The sequence below is a fragment of the Sciurus carolinensis genome, chromosome 7 (genome assembly GCF_902686445.1).
Source record: "Sciurus carolinensis chromosome 7, mSciCar1.2, whole genome shotgun sequence".
In the NCBI taxonomy this organism is placed as follows: Eukaryota; Metazoa; Chordata; class Mammalia; order Rodentia; family Sciuridae; genus Sciurus; species Sciurus carolinensis.
Window position 1 is genome coordinate 29,224,851 of NC_062219.1, and position 15,240 is coordinate 29,240,090.

Here is a 15,240-nt window from a genome sequence, read left to right on the forward strand (position 1 = left end):
TCAGTTGCCACTCAGTTAATCCCCATCAGGAGATTAATTTAATGATTGGGTTAAGCTCTCATAATCCAATCTTTTCTCCTCTAAACCTTCTTGCATTCTTTCACACATGAGCTTTTGGGGGACACTTCACATCCAAATCATAACAAGCTATTAGTATATGACCTGCATTGTTCTAAGTTACGTGATCTCTGTAACAACCCTGTGGGAGATAATATGATTACCCTGCTGATGCAACAGAGGCACAGACACATTAAGAAACCAGCCCAGGGATGAGCAGCCAGTAAGTGGCTGAGCTAGAAGTCAAGTTGAGGCAATCTGCTGTAACAATTCCTCTGTGCTGCTTCTCCATCAATTACAGAGATAAATCAGTGGTTAATAGTAATCGTTAATTTGTATTAGAATTGGGAGAACAAGTTACCTTTGAAAATGTTTAATTCTTCTGATGGAAAGCCTTTGAGAAGTTTCAGTAACCATTAAAATCAAACCAGTCTCTATTTTCCTTGCAAACCTGTGTTGGACTAACCCAATATGCTGGTATCACCTCAATACATTTGAGTTTCGGCACCATGACTAATGATTGGGTCTCAGTTTGGTAATTAAACTCTTGCTGAAATTGGTGTATGATATTCGTAGTAGAATTACAACATTACCCTTTTATTTCTAGAGAAGGATTATATATTGGGTGATTTTAAGAGGAAGGACATCTTTGCTTATAATGTTAGCAGAAGATGTGGTCACCTTTGAAAATCTTTATTCATCTGTCTGGAGTTCTAAACAAAAATTCCAGGAAACCTGGTAGCCTTCTGGATAGCAAGGTCAATTTCAGGGAAAAATAAATATTTTATTTCGAACTCAAAGAATGTTCTCATCCTCAAATTAAGTGTTAACCAGAAATTACGGCACAATTATGATGTGCTCAAAGCGATCTTTTTTTTTTTTTCATATTCTTCATTGCTTTTTTGGGAGCTAATTCTGGTCAGATGTAAGAAAACTTAAGTAAAGTCTTTCTCTGTTTAAGTGATTTTCTTGGCAAGTTCTTCTTCCTGAACTGAATGTAATGAACTGGACACTGGACACTGAACTTGAATTAAAATTTGGATGTTGCTTGATCTATATCTTACAAAGGGATTGCCTACATTTCCAATGTGTGATTGGAAGTATTCATCACAAAGCGCTTGTCATTGGTAACCACTTTTGGTATTTGCTGCTATGTGATTTTTTCCATTATTGAAAAATGGCCCATTTGGTTGATGAGGGTAGATTTCTTTCCATTTTTCAAACTTATCATGCCTCCCCATTTCATTCAGAAAATGGACAGATTTAATGACATACTCATAACAACAAGCTGTCTAGCCTATCATTTGACCTCTGGGGACATGGTAGGAAGGGGTCTTGAACAGTGTTACTCACAGATCTGTAATATTGTTTGCAGACAGCACACAGAATCTCCAAGAGTAATACTGCTGAGCCTGGAGTCCCACAGGGAGTAGTAGAGTGGGTTATATGCCATCACTGTTCCTTGACGAGCCTGCTGTCACCACCACCTCCAGCCCAGCCTCTCTAACCATTCTCTAGGTATCTGAGTAAAAGTTGCCTCACACTCTGAGACCATCCCAGTCAATCCATACCAAAGGTTACTTCTTCCAAGAGCCCAGTTTCCTCTTTAAGTCCTGTATCTTCCAGGATTTTGTAAATCCCTGAGAGTTTCCTCCCATCTAGGAAAGTTGGGACTAATTCTTTGGGCAATCTGTGGGTGAACTTGAACTGCCCTGCCTTACATTCCTGTAACTATTGTTTACCACCTAAGAATAAAGCTTCCTCCAGCCATTAATCTTCTCCCATATCCTCATACTCCATGTTATTCTGATCCAACCTCCTCTTGCCACAGTTCGCCTTCCTTTTAGGTTTCATGAAGCTCCTGAACCGGGATAAACATTTTTGTTTTTGACATGGAGTTTCTCTATGTTACACAGGTTGCTCTCAAACTTCTGGGCTCAAATTATTCTCCTACCTCAGTCTTCTAAACAGGTGGCACAAACACTCTCACGTCTACTATCTCTGTCATATATTCCTTAATCTCCATGATTTACTTGAAAATTGTCCCCTGAAGATATTGCTTTATGGAAACCTCTCAAGTTGCCACTTCCTACCATCTTTCATGTAAGTGTTGGGACATGGGAGCGGTGTCTCTCTTACTTCTTACTGCCATTCTTTCTCTACTAGGTCATTATCTTCTAACCTTGTTGAGTGATCGAAACCCTTTTCCTTGGGGTTCTTGCCATGAAATATTATCACCTCCTTGTCTCTGCCATTACTTAACATTCTGTTCCCTCTACTTCAGTTACTGGAGGTACTCCGGTCTTCTTCTCACCTCAAGTCCTGTCAACATGTTGCATGACATCAGCAACGAAGTAGATAACTCATCTGCCAACATGTCCTCAAAAGGACTGCAATAACCTTCTCTTCCATCCTCCTGAGCTACCCAAATCTGGTCCCATGGATGCTGTGTTTGTAAGAAGAGAAAAGAGACACACAAGGAAGAAGACCACGTGAAGATGTAGGCCAAGATTGAAGTTATGTTGCCATCACCCAAGAACCACCGAGAATTGCTGGCATTCACCAGTAGCTGGAAGAGGGTAGGAAGGACTCTGCTCTGGTGGCTTCAGAGGGAGCAGAGACCTGTTGATACCTTGACTTTGGACTTCTAGTATACCACAACTATGAGAATAAATCCTTGTGTTTTAGACCACTCAGTTTGTGGCAAACCTGGGAAATGAATCAGTAAAGAGAGAAGTACTTTTTTCTTGGTTATTCTTCCTTAAATGCAGTAGACATTTTAGATACTCAAGTCATGTTTCTTTTCCCCTCCCACAATCCTAAGGCTCTTTTCCATGGTGCTTGTACATACCCCATTTTTTTCTCAGCAGGGGAAGGCCCTAGCACATGGTCCTTGCTCTGTGGCCTGCCTACTGCCTTGAAGAGTCTCCTCATCTCATCCTACGCACAGGCTGGCACTGGGGGCCCAGGACTTCACAGTCTATGTGGTGATTCACTGTACAATTGCTGTGGAGATATAGCCTGAGCCTGGCTGTGTGCCACTAATGTAGGCTGGTGGTGGGATTGGCCATCCTCTAAATTATGCTTAAGGACTCAAAATTTTTGGGAAACCTCCATACAGTTTTCCATAATGACTGCACTGATTCCTACCAGTGATGTGCAAGCTTCCCATTTCTCCATACCTTGCCAGCACTTGTTATCTTTGATCTTTTTGATGTTAACCATTCTTATTGGAGTCAGGTAATTAAAAAAAAAATTGTGATAGATGGACACAGAACCCTTATTTTGTTTGTTTATTTTTATGTGGTGCTGGGGATGGAACCCAGTACCTGACAGGTGCTAGGCAAGCGTTCCACCACTGAGCCATAACCCCAGCCCAAGTCAGGTAATATTTCTTGGGACCCTATTCACACTTGCTAAGGTATGGTGGAATCAACACAAGTGTACATCAGCCAGTGGATGGTTAAAGAAAAGGTGCTACTTATTCATGGCGAAGTACTATTCAGTCATGAAAAGAATGATATTCTGTCATTTGCAACAACATGGGTGGTAATGAAGGATATTAGGTTAAGTGAAATAAGACAGACCCAGAAATAACAAGTTCTGCATGATCTCACTCATACATGGAATCTAAAAATGTTTACCTCATAGAAACAGAAGAGAATAGTGGTAGCCAGAGGTCAGAGATCACAGGGAGAGGAAGGGATGGGGAAAGATTGATGGATGGTACTAAGTCATAGCTGAGAGCAAGATGTTTAGGTGTGCTGTTTAGGGTGATGATGGAAAACAGTTACATACTGTGAATCTCAAAAGCCTGGAAGAAAGAATTTTTAATAATTTCACCATAAATAAATGATAAATGTTTGAGGAGACAGATAAATTTAACCTGATGTAAATGTTATACAATGTATACATACATCAAAACATTGCACAATTCTTATGTTTTTGTGTATCAGTTAAAAATAAGTTAAAAATTTTAAAAAGTATGCAAATTTGGAAGGAAATCTATAACTGAATTTATCATAATAAAATTAGTCTTCTCCTAAAAGAAGGAACTTGACTCTGCTGTTAAAAAAAGTTGATCAATGACTGAATACACTTTCTTCTCAGCAGCATACATGGATCCTTCCCTCATATAGACCATGTTATGTAAGATATCACATATGTTGGCATGCAACTGCAATATTGCATTAATATATCTTTAGCATCTGTAGGGTTATTTTGATAGCTCCCTTTCCATTGATATTAATTTTTGTGTTCTTGTTTTTTTCTTGATTGGACTTGTTTGATTTTTATCAATTTTTGTTGTATTATTTCTTCCCTATTTCATATATTTATTTTGTATTGTTTGTTCTATTTAGTTATACATGATAGCAGAATGCATTTTGATTCATTGTACACAAATGGGATGTGACTTTTCATTTCTCTGGATATACAGGATGTAGAGTCACACCATTCATGTAATCTTACATGTACATAAGGTAATGATGTTTGTCACATTCCACCACTTTCCTTCTCCCTGCCCCTCCTCTCATTTCCCCTACACAATCCAATATTCCTCCATTCTTCACTTATTGCACCCACCCCTGTTATGTATCACATCCATCTATCAGAGAAAACATTTGGCTCTTTGGTTTTTTGGGATTGGCTTATTTCTCTTAGTTTGATGTTCTCTAGCTCCATCCATTTACCTGCAAATGCCATAATTTTATTCTTCTTTATGGCTGAATAATATTCCATTGTGTATATATACCTCAATTTCTTTATCCATTCGTCTGTTGAAGGGCATCTAGGTTGGATTCACAATCTAGCTATTATAAATTGAGCTGTTATAAACATTGATGTGACTGCATCAATGTAGTATGGCTGATTTTAAGACCTTTGGGTATAAACCAAGGAGTGGGATAGCTGGGTCAAATGGTGGGTTCTATTTCATATATTTCTGCTTCTACTCTTGTTTTCTCCTTCCTACTACCTAATTTGAAAATAATTTTTTAAATCTAGCTTTTTCCTGATACAAGTACTGTAACTTACAGATGTTCATCTGAGTACTGTTTCATCCCAGAGAATCTGATATTTTAAGTTTTATTATCACTTAGTTCAAAGCACTTTTTATTTACTTTTCTTGTGTTTTCTTCCTTGACATGTGAGATATAAATGTGCCATTTAATTTAGAAGTAGTTGACATGTGGGAGTGGGGTTCTATATATCTTAAGGTGATTGATTTCTAATATAATAAATCATGCAGGAAACATTCTGCATGATTTCATATTTAAAAAAAGTAATGTAAGTGCTTTTTTATATTGATTGAATTGGTTATATACATGTTAAAACCTAGCAAATTGCATACTTCAAATACGTGCACTTTATTGTACTTCAATTTTACCTCAATAAAACTATGAGAAAAAAAGTTGATTAGAGTGAAAAAAATCTTAATCTTCTCATTAGTGTTTAAGATAAAGTTTCAGATGCGAAAAGTGATTTATAGAACAATAAATGCATTTTAAGTAACTAAAGTCAATTGAGAAACCTAAGGAATATTTCAAAGCATTACATAATGCAGAATGAAATTTTTGTTTCAAAACTTTTTGTTATCCCCATCTTAGCAAGGTTGATTTTGTAATTATAGAATATAATTCTTACCTATGATATTATGTAATACTATATGTATTCTGTTTTCATTTGTAAATTATTTTCAGCAGATGGAACAAGTTGGATGTTTCCAAGAAAATGAAAGTCCACTGAAATGTAAGGTCTGACTTTCCTGTTAAGAAAAGTTTGAACTGAAAGGCAACCAGAGAAAGGAGGAAGAAATAAGTAATTCCCCAAACAAATCCTACATTTGGTCCATTAAGCTTACTTTGCTGAAAACCTTAAACACGTACACATCATTGCTTATTTGGGAAGAGTGGGAGTAGGTTAGGTGTAATTGAAAATGCTTTTACAAGGATAAAATAAGAGACTCATCTGCTATTCCCATGATCTTTTTTAAACACGAGTGTTGGGATTCATCATTTCTTGGGTTGTGTGTTACAGTGACTGCCTTGTACAAGTCTCCCAAAGGAGGCGATTCAATGTGGCTTCTGTAGGTTTCTTTTCCAGTTGGATGGGAAAACCTAGAGATCTTTGAATATTGTGGCTGTCAGGGGAGTTGTTCTTGCCCTCACCCCTCAGAAGAGTATACTCATAAATTAGAAGGAGAAAACCCTTGTCTTCCTAAACCACCTTCCTGGAAACACTCAAAGTCTACAATCACAAACCTGAAATCCATTTCTGGAACACTTATTGTTACAACTGGGTTTTATTTGTATGAATTTGAGTGCTAACATAGTGTTCTCATATTATTTTCTATTTATTAGCTAAATATTCCTTGATTTAAGAAATTTTTTTGGCATTTTCTGTGCTATACATGTAATATGTGATGATAAAAAAAAGGGACAGTTATCCTTATATCAAGGATCTTGCAAATTATGTTTGTGTGGGAGAAGTCAGGGAAGATGTTGGCTGAACATTTACTGAAATGAGTATTTTTTATGTGTCAGTCATGGTTTAGAGTTTGTGTATGTGGGAGCTCTTTTAATCACCAAAAGTCCTACAAAATAGGCCCTACATGTAATTATCATTTTACAGATGAAGAAGCTGAGGTGCAGGAAGTTTGGAAACTTGTCCCATCTTAGTAACTGGTAAAGTTAAGCCACAAACTCAGACAAGTTAACCATAATAAGCAAAATAACTCATCATCACTAAGAACTAAGGCAGCAAAGTGATAAATGGGACAATCAACCTGTATTAGGACAGTTAGGGAAGACTTCATGATATGAAACCAAAACCAGATCTAAGCAAATGAGGCATCAGTAGTATCTTATTAGAGAGAGCACAGAACACATCAGAGAAGCATGCAGGAGAGACACCTATGGGTCTCATCCACTGTGTCCCAAACTTCTATGACTGTGAAGTCATTCTGTCCCACTGTCCCTGCTGGGAAGAACTAGCACACATCTTTAGGCACGTACGATTTTTTTTTTTTTTTTAACAATTCGGGAAATGTTAGTTCAGGAGAACTGAGTCTGTTTGAGTTATCTGTTTGCAGATACTACCCTGGAGCCCTTGGTTGCTGTTGATGGTCACAAAAACTCTAGTGAAGAAGTCATAAGGGGAGGAGTTACTGAAAACCTTGATGGATAAGATTTGTAGGATTTGAGTGGAATTCATGAAAGCGTGGTAGGTTATCAAGTTTTAATTATTCTATTAAACCTTCTCTCCTGCCAGAATTAAATAAAAAAAAAAAAAACCTAAAATTTTTTCTAATTGGTTGTACATAACAGCCTTTTGATACATTGTACACAAATGGAGCACAACTTCTCCTTCCTCTGGCTGGACTTGATGCAGAGTCACGTGGTAGTGTAATCACACATGTCTATAGGGTAATAATGTTCATCTCAGTCCACTGTCCTTTCCATACCCATACCCCCACTCCCCTCACTCCCCTCACTCCCCTCACTCCCCTCTGCATAATCCAAAATTCCTTCACTGAATCTCATACTCTAGGAAAATATTAGATTAATTGGATCGGTTCTCTATGACTAGACTGGGAGTATTTACTTTACAATCAGAAGAGAGAGTCCTTATTTGTCCTGCTCTTTTTTGAGCATCCTTAGTGCCCTAGGAATACTATCTTCTTTCTTTAATCATTTTTTAAAGTATTTTGTCTATAATTTAGGATTATTTTTTGACCAATCTGGCCTCCTGTAGATATAATCATGCTCAAATTTCATTAATAGGTCTTGTATTTTTATTTGCACAAAATTGATACAATCTACAGGAAGATGCATCCCAACTCTCCCACTTTATAGGATTTTTTCCCCTTAAATGACATTTGTTGAGTACTCAAATGTTTGTTAGATTTCTGTCACTGTGACAAAATACCTGAGGTAATCGATTTGTAGAGGAAAGGATTATTTGGCTCACAGTTTAGAAGGTTTCAGTCCATACTGGTTTCAACCATTCAGTTGTTTGGCTCCATTGCTTTTGGGCTTGTGGTGAGGCAGCAAATCATGGCAGGAATGCATGGCAGAGTAAGTAGCTCACCTCATGGCAGCCAGGACGTGAAAGGAGACAGGAAGCAGCTAGGGTTCAACAGTCCATTCCAGGGCACATACCCAAATGAGCTAACTTCCTTCCACTAGACCCCACCTCGTAAAGGTTCCATCACTGCTCAGTGCTGACAAGTTGAGGACAAGTTGAGGACACATGGATCTTTGAGAGACATTCCAGATCCAAAGTATAATAACCCCCTTTCTGCTAGAAATCATGCTGTCTTTGTTATTTAATTTTGGCCTCACAACTACCCCAGGAGGAAGGTGTTACTATCATTTTTTACATGAGGAGATGGAGGTAAAGAGAGGGCAATTATCTGCTTAGGGTTTAACAGCAAGTGATAATGAATAATTTGAAATTCTTGTCTGACTCCAAAGCCCACACTTTTAAAACTCTACCCCATTCCTTCCCTAAAAGGGAAAAAAATTACTGGAGATTAAATCAGCACTTGCAATACTAGAATGTGAAGCAGTTCATGCAATTAAGTTAATAATATATTGTTGCTTAGATAACTAAGACAAGGCAATCATGCATTTTCAAACCATATCAACTGAAACATAAAATCTTTCTAACAATCTCTCTGGCTTAACAGAAAATAAAAAGTCTATCAGGGACTGTTTTGCAGCTAAAAGCTTCTAATTTACTCATTACTCAAATGCTTGACAGTCTGTTGCATTTCCAAGGAGGAAGGAGATGGTCATCTCCCATCTCTGACAGGATGTGGCTCTGCTTTGTGTCCAGCTGTAGGTCAGACAATAAGCTGTATCTGAGAATATGTTTGGAAATGTGTGAGTGGAGAGAACAGAGTGAATCCTGGGAGACACCAGCCCTGTAAGGTCCTACAGATCCTTAGGACCTCTGTCGTAGAGGATCAGCGGAAATGAGGGCTTTGGTGGCAGAGAAACAAGGGAGGTGATTGATTCTCATTTTGCTTTCAAGTGTTTTTCCTTCACAGAAATTTCTGCAGAACTGCCAAAAAAAAAAAAAAAAAAGGTATACTTTTATCTAGAGAACTAAACAGAAAAGCAGGCTGTAGGTGGGGCAGAACCTGCCTTGAGCAACAGATTGAAGGAATCATCTTTTGACCCAATCTTGCAAATAAATAAAGGCAGAAATTAACCAATCTGTCAACAACTCCAAAAATGAATGTGACTTCTTAATGTAAAATCACCGGTTCTTCTTTACTACACACTCCATTAATTGTCCCCATTCTCGTCCACGTGTCAATGATTATTTGTCAACTCTTTTTTTGTAATTTAAGAGAAATTTTATCTATTGAAAGTCTACCATGCACTGAAGAGAGTGTTGATGCTTTTTGTATGTAATCTCTTTTAATTGCCACCACAGTTCCATAAAAGTTTTTATTCACTGGAAATAATTTTATAGTGGTTTTAGTAACTTCCCTCAAGTCAGAGAATAAGTTACTGACAGAACCAGACATGAGACCCATTTTTGCTTTGGAAGCTTATTTGCTTCTATGATGTTGAACGCTATGAAGGAGCTCTGGCTGCAAATGAACCTGCTCAGTTTCACAGATTCTCTAAGAAGCACTTGCAGGTAATGCCAATCTTTGACACTACTCCAGATGCTCCTTGAGGGATCAGTTCTTTTTATATTCCAATATGCAGCACAACATCTGGCACATAGAATATACTCAATTAGTATTTGTTCAATTGAAATCTACCTGCTCGAGTCAATTCTGCCCACTTGAAACACAGCAGCTGTTTCCCATGCGTACTTGAAGGTTATGTCTGAACTTTTCTTGCAATACACTGGGATCTATCTTTTGATTTCAACTTTATGATATAGAATTCTCATTCATGAATGAAAAGGTGGTTTTGCATTCCAACATGGGAAGACATTCAGGAATCAGTGGAATTTTAAATACAAATCTCAATAAAATGAATATGAGAGAACATGTAGGCTGTGTCCGGGAAACTCGGGTGGTGTTCTTTCTGTCTTCTCTTTCGAGATAGATTTAGGACACTCAGCTGTCCTGCCTGAATTGTTTTACTATTCTTGGTGGTCTCTAATCCTGAAATCTGAGACTCTATTTTTCAAAAATAATTTTTGCATTGAGTCTCATATGTGTTCAGTATCTCAGTCCCAATAATGTATGAATTTGAGAAATATGAATCAGAAAAATACAGGGACTCCAGAGCAATGTAGAGTTGAAGGGTGGCCCATTTCCTAACTTGCCTTTAACTGCCAAGTGATGTCTTCATTGACATCCCAGAGGAATGAGTCATGCAGACTATGTCTGCATCTGTGCTCTTTCCTTGAACATTTCCAATTGATGGTCCGATAACATGTTACCTAGTGAGAATTAGGATATTTCATATTGCGATATTTTTAAGAAATTATCTTTATTTTTAATTGTTCATCTAGACATGCCAATGGGTATCTAGGCCACATTTTGAGCAAAACTCACAATTTTTTTTCAAACCTTACATGTGTACACAAAATGACACAATTTTAAGAATTTGCTTAAAAGAACAAAGCATGAGAAATACAGTGAGATACAAGCTCATAACCAAATCCAAGTCAGTGAGCATATCTGATTCAACATGAGAAAAGATTATAAAACAAGTCCATGATTTGAAGGAAGCAGTATCTGAAGACAGGGGATGCAGGACACGCTCAAAGGCTCTTTGTGGGAAGCCATAAGCAGGGAGACAGCTGGTTTCTACTTAGCCTAGCAGGGAGCTATGGAGAGGCCAGGGTTTGGTGAGTCAGGTCTCACTGTTCATTGTTGCTCTTATGAGGAAAAGCACGCTCTGCCTCTCACGTCTGGCAATGACGTATATACTCTCTCGCTCTCTTACTTGGATCTTGACTATTAGCTTACTAAAAATAGCCCTTTGAGTCTTTTCTTCTCAAGCAAGGACAGAATTAAACTTGGTAAGTCAACAATGGATGATCCATGGGCTAGGAGAATGAGATTGTAAAGATAAAAATCCATGGATGATCCGATAGCCGTGTCTCAACTAGTAATTGGACTTCAATGGAAGTATTACAAGAAAGCCCGGAGAAGGCAATAAAAAAAGAGTTTTCATAGTTTTCTTTCTTTTGCCAACAAATGCAGAACTCAAGAGACCTCCAGGGAGTCAAATGAAAGAGACAGGTTCATGTAGTTTATATATATCCCGTCTCACCTTCAGATTTTTATGGTCCTGGTAGATCCCTCATAGACTTGCCCACGGGTTGTCTGGTAGTTTTGTCTGTGAGCTTTTCTTCAGGACTAATTGTAACAGAAACAATTTTGCTCTAAATTCTTAAAACTACCAAGAAAACCCTTGATCTTATGGTATGTAAATAACGAAATACTTAAATTTAAATGAAGTTCATTTCCTAAACTCAAGGTAGAGGCTCCATTAACTAAAACAATGACTTCTTTCCTATCTCTACTTTCTTGTCCCCAGCAATTGCTTTTCTTGATTTGATCTCAGACACATTAAAAATAGACTATGTGAAAATGCTCTCTGCATCATTGAACCAAAGTAAGAGTGGCCTGGAAACAGGAATCCATTCAGCATATTTTCTTTTGGGGCCTCACCAAGCTGAGAGCTTCAAAATATTAAAGAGAGAAACACATGTCAGTTCATAGTTACTGCAGAAAACAAAAGTTAAATTTCTATAACTTCCCTTCTTATCCGTATCAGTAATTTCAACTTATCATCTACCCATTTCTTAGGATTTTCACACTTTCATCAGCACCATCGACAATTTCTCTTTCTTTAATGAAAATGTAACCAACTTTTCAAATTTCCCCCCAAACCTTAACTCTGAAAGCCTCTGTCTTCCTATAGGAATTTATTACAGGTCAGTCAAGTTTCTAATATTTCTTTTGAATGTTAAGAAAAAAGAAAAACCAAACCAGTTGGCATTTGGGAAATGAGAGCTGCTGTCCTTTGAATTTGAGAAACGGCTTGATCATGGCAGAAATGATCATTCTCCCACTACCACACTGTTCAAGGTAAAAAGAAAGGAACATCGACAATTTCCAACTAACATCCGTTATGATAAGACTTCTAAAGAAAAAGTTCATTGTACAGAGTTTATAAGACTAGAAAAGAATGCTGTGACAATTGGCTTTTGTAGTCAAGTGTCTACAGGGAAAAATGGCGACAAAATTCCAAGAATGCCTCTCCTTACTGCAGCCATATTTAACCACAGTGACCTGCCAGGAAGGTAAGTCTGTCATGAAACTGAAATGGTTTCTTTGCTTAAATATTATTAACTTCAGCTAAACAGTTGGTTAGTTGTTCACATGACATTAAAGAAAAAGAAAAATCCAGTTACTATTAACACCAAAGAAATACTAACCATAGACCAAAGGTACTTTGGTACGGTAGCCATAACAGACGAATGTGTGGTATGGGAGCCAGGAATTCCCTGATGGTTAGATGGCAGGGTCATAGAAGGTTTTTGAGACCTGCTATGTCTCCTTTGAGGCTGACGCACCACCATTTTCCATAGCAAGAGTCACGTAAACACAAGCTTATCAGCTGGTTGGTTAAAACAGTGTGGAAACTTGTTGGCGTTGAAAAGTGTCTTCAGGCTTTCTGAAGGGTCTCATTAATCTGAGGAAACCATGCTTGGTGCCATAGATTAAAACTATGGTCTCAAGCAGAATGCAAATGAAGTTTCCAAAGATGTTTCCTCCAAGACTTTATTCAGTTTTGATTTGTGACCTAAAGCTGAAAAGCATAAAGATGGACATGGGCAGGCAGTTCAGAAAGACATCTGTTAAGTATTTAAGTTGGGCAGTTTTCAGAAGATGAAAGGTGTTTAAAGTTAAGGCCTTTATCTGCAAACAATAGTATATTAATAAACTCTATATCATATTTACAAATGCATTCTCATGTATTAAAACTAACAGTATTCTGTTCACAGTGCCATTGTTTATACAGGTAGCAATCCCATAATACTTATGTATTTTGGCATGGGAATCAGTAGCGCTTGGTATTTACAGAAAATGTACATGTGTGAATATAAACAGGTCACTGAATCCATAAAAGACAGATTGGCTAATGGTGCAAAGGAATGAACTGTACAGCACCTTCCCCCAGATCAGATAGGAAACGCGGTTTCTTAATTTGAGAAGATGCCAAATTTCTGACCCAAAGTGGCATAAAGTCAGTAACAAAACAATGAACCCCTGTTCAAGTTTGGGTACATTGAGTAATCTTAGTCCAGAGTTTTAGATCCCTTGTCTAGTGCATAAAATATAAAAGTTAAAAAGATTTATTATTATTCTTATAATAATAATTATTATTAAAATAGAAGGTACTTTCTTTCACGCTCTTATTTGTGCTCTTGCACTTAAGACCAATATCCTTGGAGTTCCAAATATGCTGGTGTTTTTATCCTGCAGGTGGCAAACCCTAAGATACTCGGGACTCAGGAGCTGCTGCCCGTCACAGTGCGACCCAGGGCCAGCGGGGGACGTGGCAGAGGCACCTCTTCCTCCCAGTCTTCTTCTTGAAGGGCGACTGCCCCTAAAATCCGCTCCCACGTTCTTGAATGGAGTTGCTCCTTTCGGCAGCTAACGCTAGGTGACAAATGGCTTCTGTACACTTGGGAAAAGGGGGGAGGCAGGCAGTGGGAGGAAGGAGGCATTCGATAGAGCCCCGAGGACACCCAGGTGGCGGACGCAGGGCTCGCTCCGGGGCGCTGCAGGACGTCCTCCGCGGCGCAGGGTGCGTGCAGGCGGCACTAGGGTGCGGCGCCCTCAGCCACAGTCTGCTCCTCCTTCTCAGTCCCCGCGCCCGCGTGGTCCGGGCCGCCCACGCTGCCCCTGCGTCTGTGCTGCTTGGACAACAAGCTCTTCCACTGGGCCTTGTTGTGTGCGAGGTGGCTTAGCATGTTCTCCGACAGGGAGCTGTTTCCCGTGAAGCGGGCCCACTCCCGGAACAGTGGCTCCACGATGTAGGTCATGAAACCTGCAACAGGCAAGGCCAACCTGTCACCGGAGGCATAAACGCGTCCTTCATAAGCACGACTGGGGAACCGCAGTGTGTCTGCCCGGGGGATGGCACCAGGCAGCAAAATAGGGTCACCACTTTAACCTAGGAGCCGGAGATGCTTAATCTCTTTGTGCCTCAGTTTCCTTATGTGAAAAGGAGCTGAGAAGAGTACCAACCAAAGACATAGGGCTGTTGCCACAATTAAATGACTTAACGCATGCAGAATGCTTAAATGCTCCTGGCACTAAGTAAACACTCAGTAAACGTTGGCTGTTATTACTTACAGAGGGAGAAAGACAGAAGTGTGTGCTGGAAGTAAGGAAAGCCTGGGTGGAAGAAAGGGACGATGCCATCAGGAAGGGCTACTGCGCTGATGCAGACTATCTGGAGAATCAATCCGTACTTTTACCCTATACGATATTTTTTCCCCAAGATTATCATGTTGTAGTTTGGGCTTGTTTTCAACCATGTTAAACAACCAAGTTCACGTAAATGAAGTTTTCATTCATTTTTCTTCTTCCTTGTTTTTGTACCAGGGATTGAAGCCAGGGGCGCTTTACCATTAAGCAACATCCCCAGCACATTTAAATATTTTATTTAGAAGCAAGGTCTCGCTGAGTTGCTTAGGGACTCGCTAAATTGCTGAGGCTGACTTTGAACTCTCAATCCTCTTGTCTTAACTTCCCCAGCCACTGAACCCGCCTTCGTTCACTTTCCATCCAGAAATTTATCTGCAAAAGTTCCACTTCAACTACTACAGAAGATTGATATTAGACTTCTTTGTTTGCATGTCTGTTCTCCTAAACTTGCAACTTTCTTGTTATTCGTATTATGCATAATTTGTTAAGCAAAGGTAACTTTCAGCCCAGGTCAGAATATTTGGAATAATTATAAACCTGGACTTATTTAAGTTTTGGTGTATTTTTTTTTTTTTTTTGAAGTGTAAGTATGGGAAGCAAAGGTAAATGTTTTTCAACTTAATAAAAAATTTCCAACAACTAACTGTATGTTTAAAGGCATGTGAAATACAAGGCTTTATTGGATCATCTTTTTATTGAATAAACAGCAGAAATTGGACCTTTGAGAATGATAGAAAGATGGGAAAGGGGTGAAGCAA

The 15,240-nt window shown here is 38.7% G+C and overlaps 1 protein-coding gene across 2 annotated transcripts in view; it reads right to left on the reverse strand.

Annotated features, from left to right (window-relative positions):
- Positions 1–10,501: 10,501 nt before the first annotated feature.
- The window catches only part of Pde7b (phosphodiesterase 7B), a 297,370-nt gene continuing 292,631 nt past the window's right edge, over positions 10,502–15,240 (reverse strand). For both annotated transcript variants that reach the window (XM_047557470.1, XM_047557469.1), the window contains one exon: positions 10,502–14,099. In XM_047557470.1, coding sequence (XP_047413426.1) covers positions 13,873–14,099 — 227 coding nt within the window. In that variant the 3' untranslated portion in view covers positions 10,502–13,872. The remainder of the gene's footprint in view (positions 14,100–15,240) is intronic.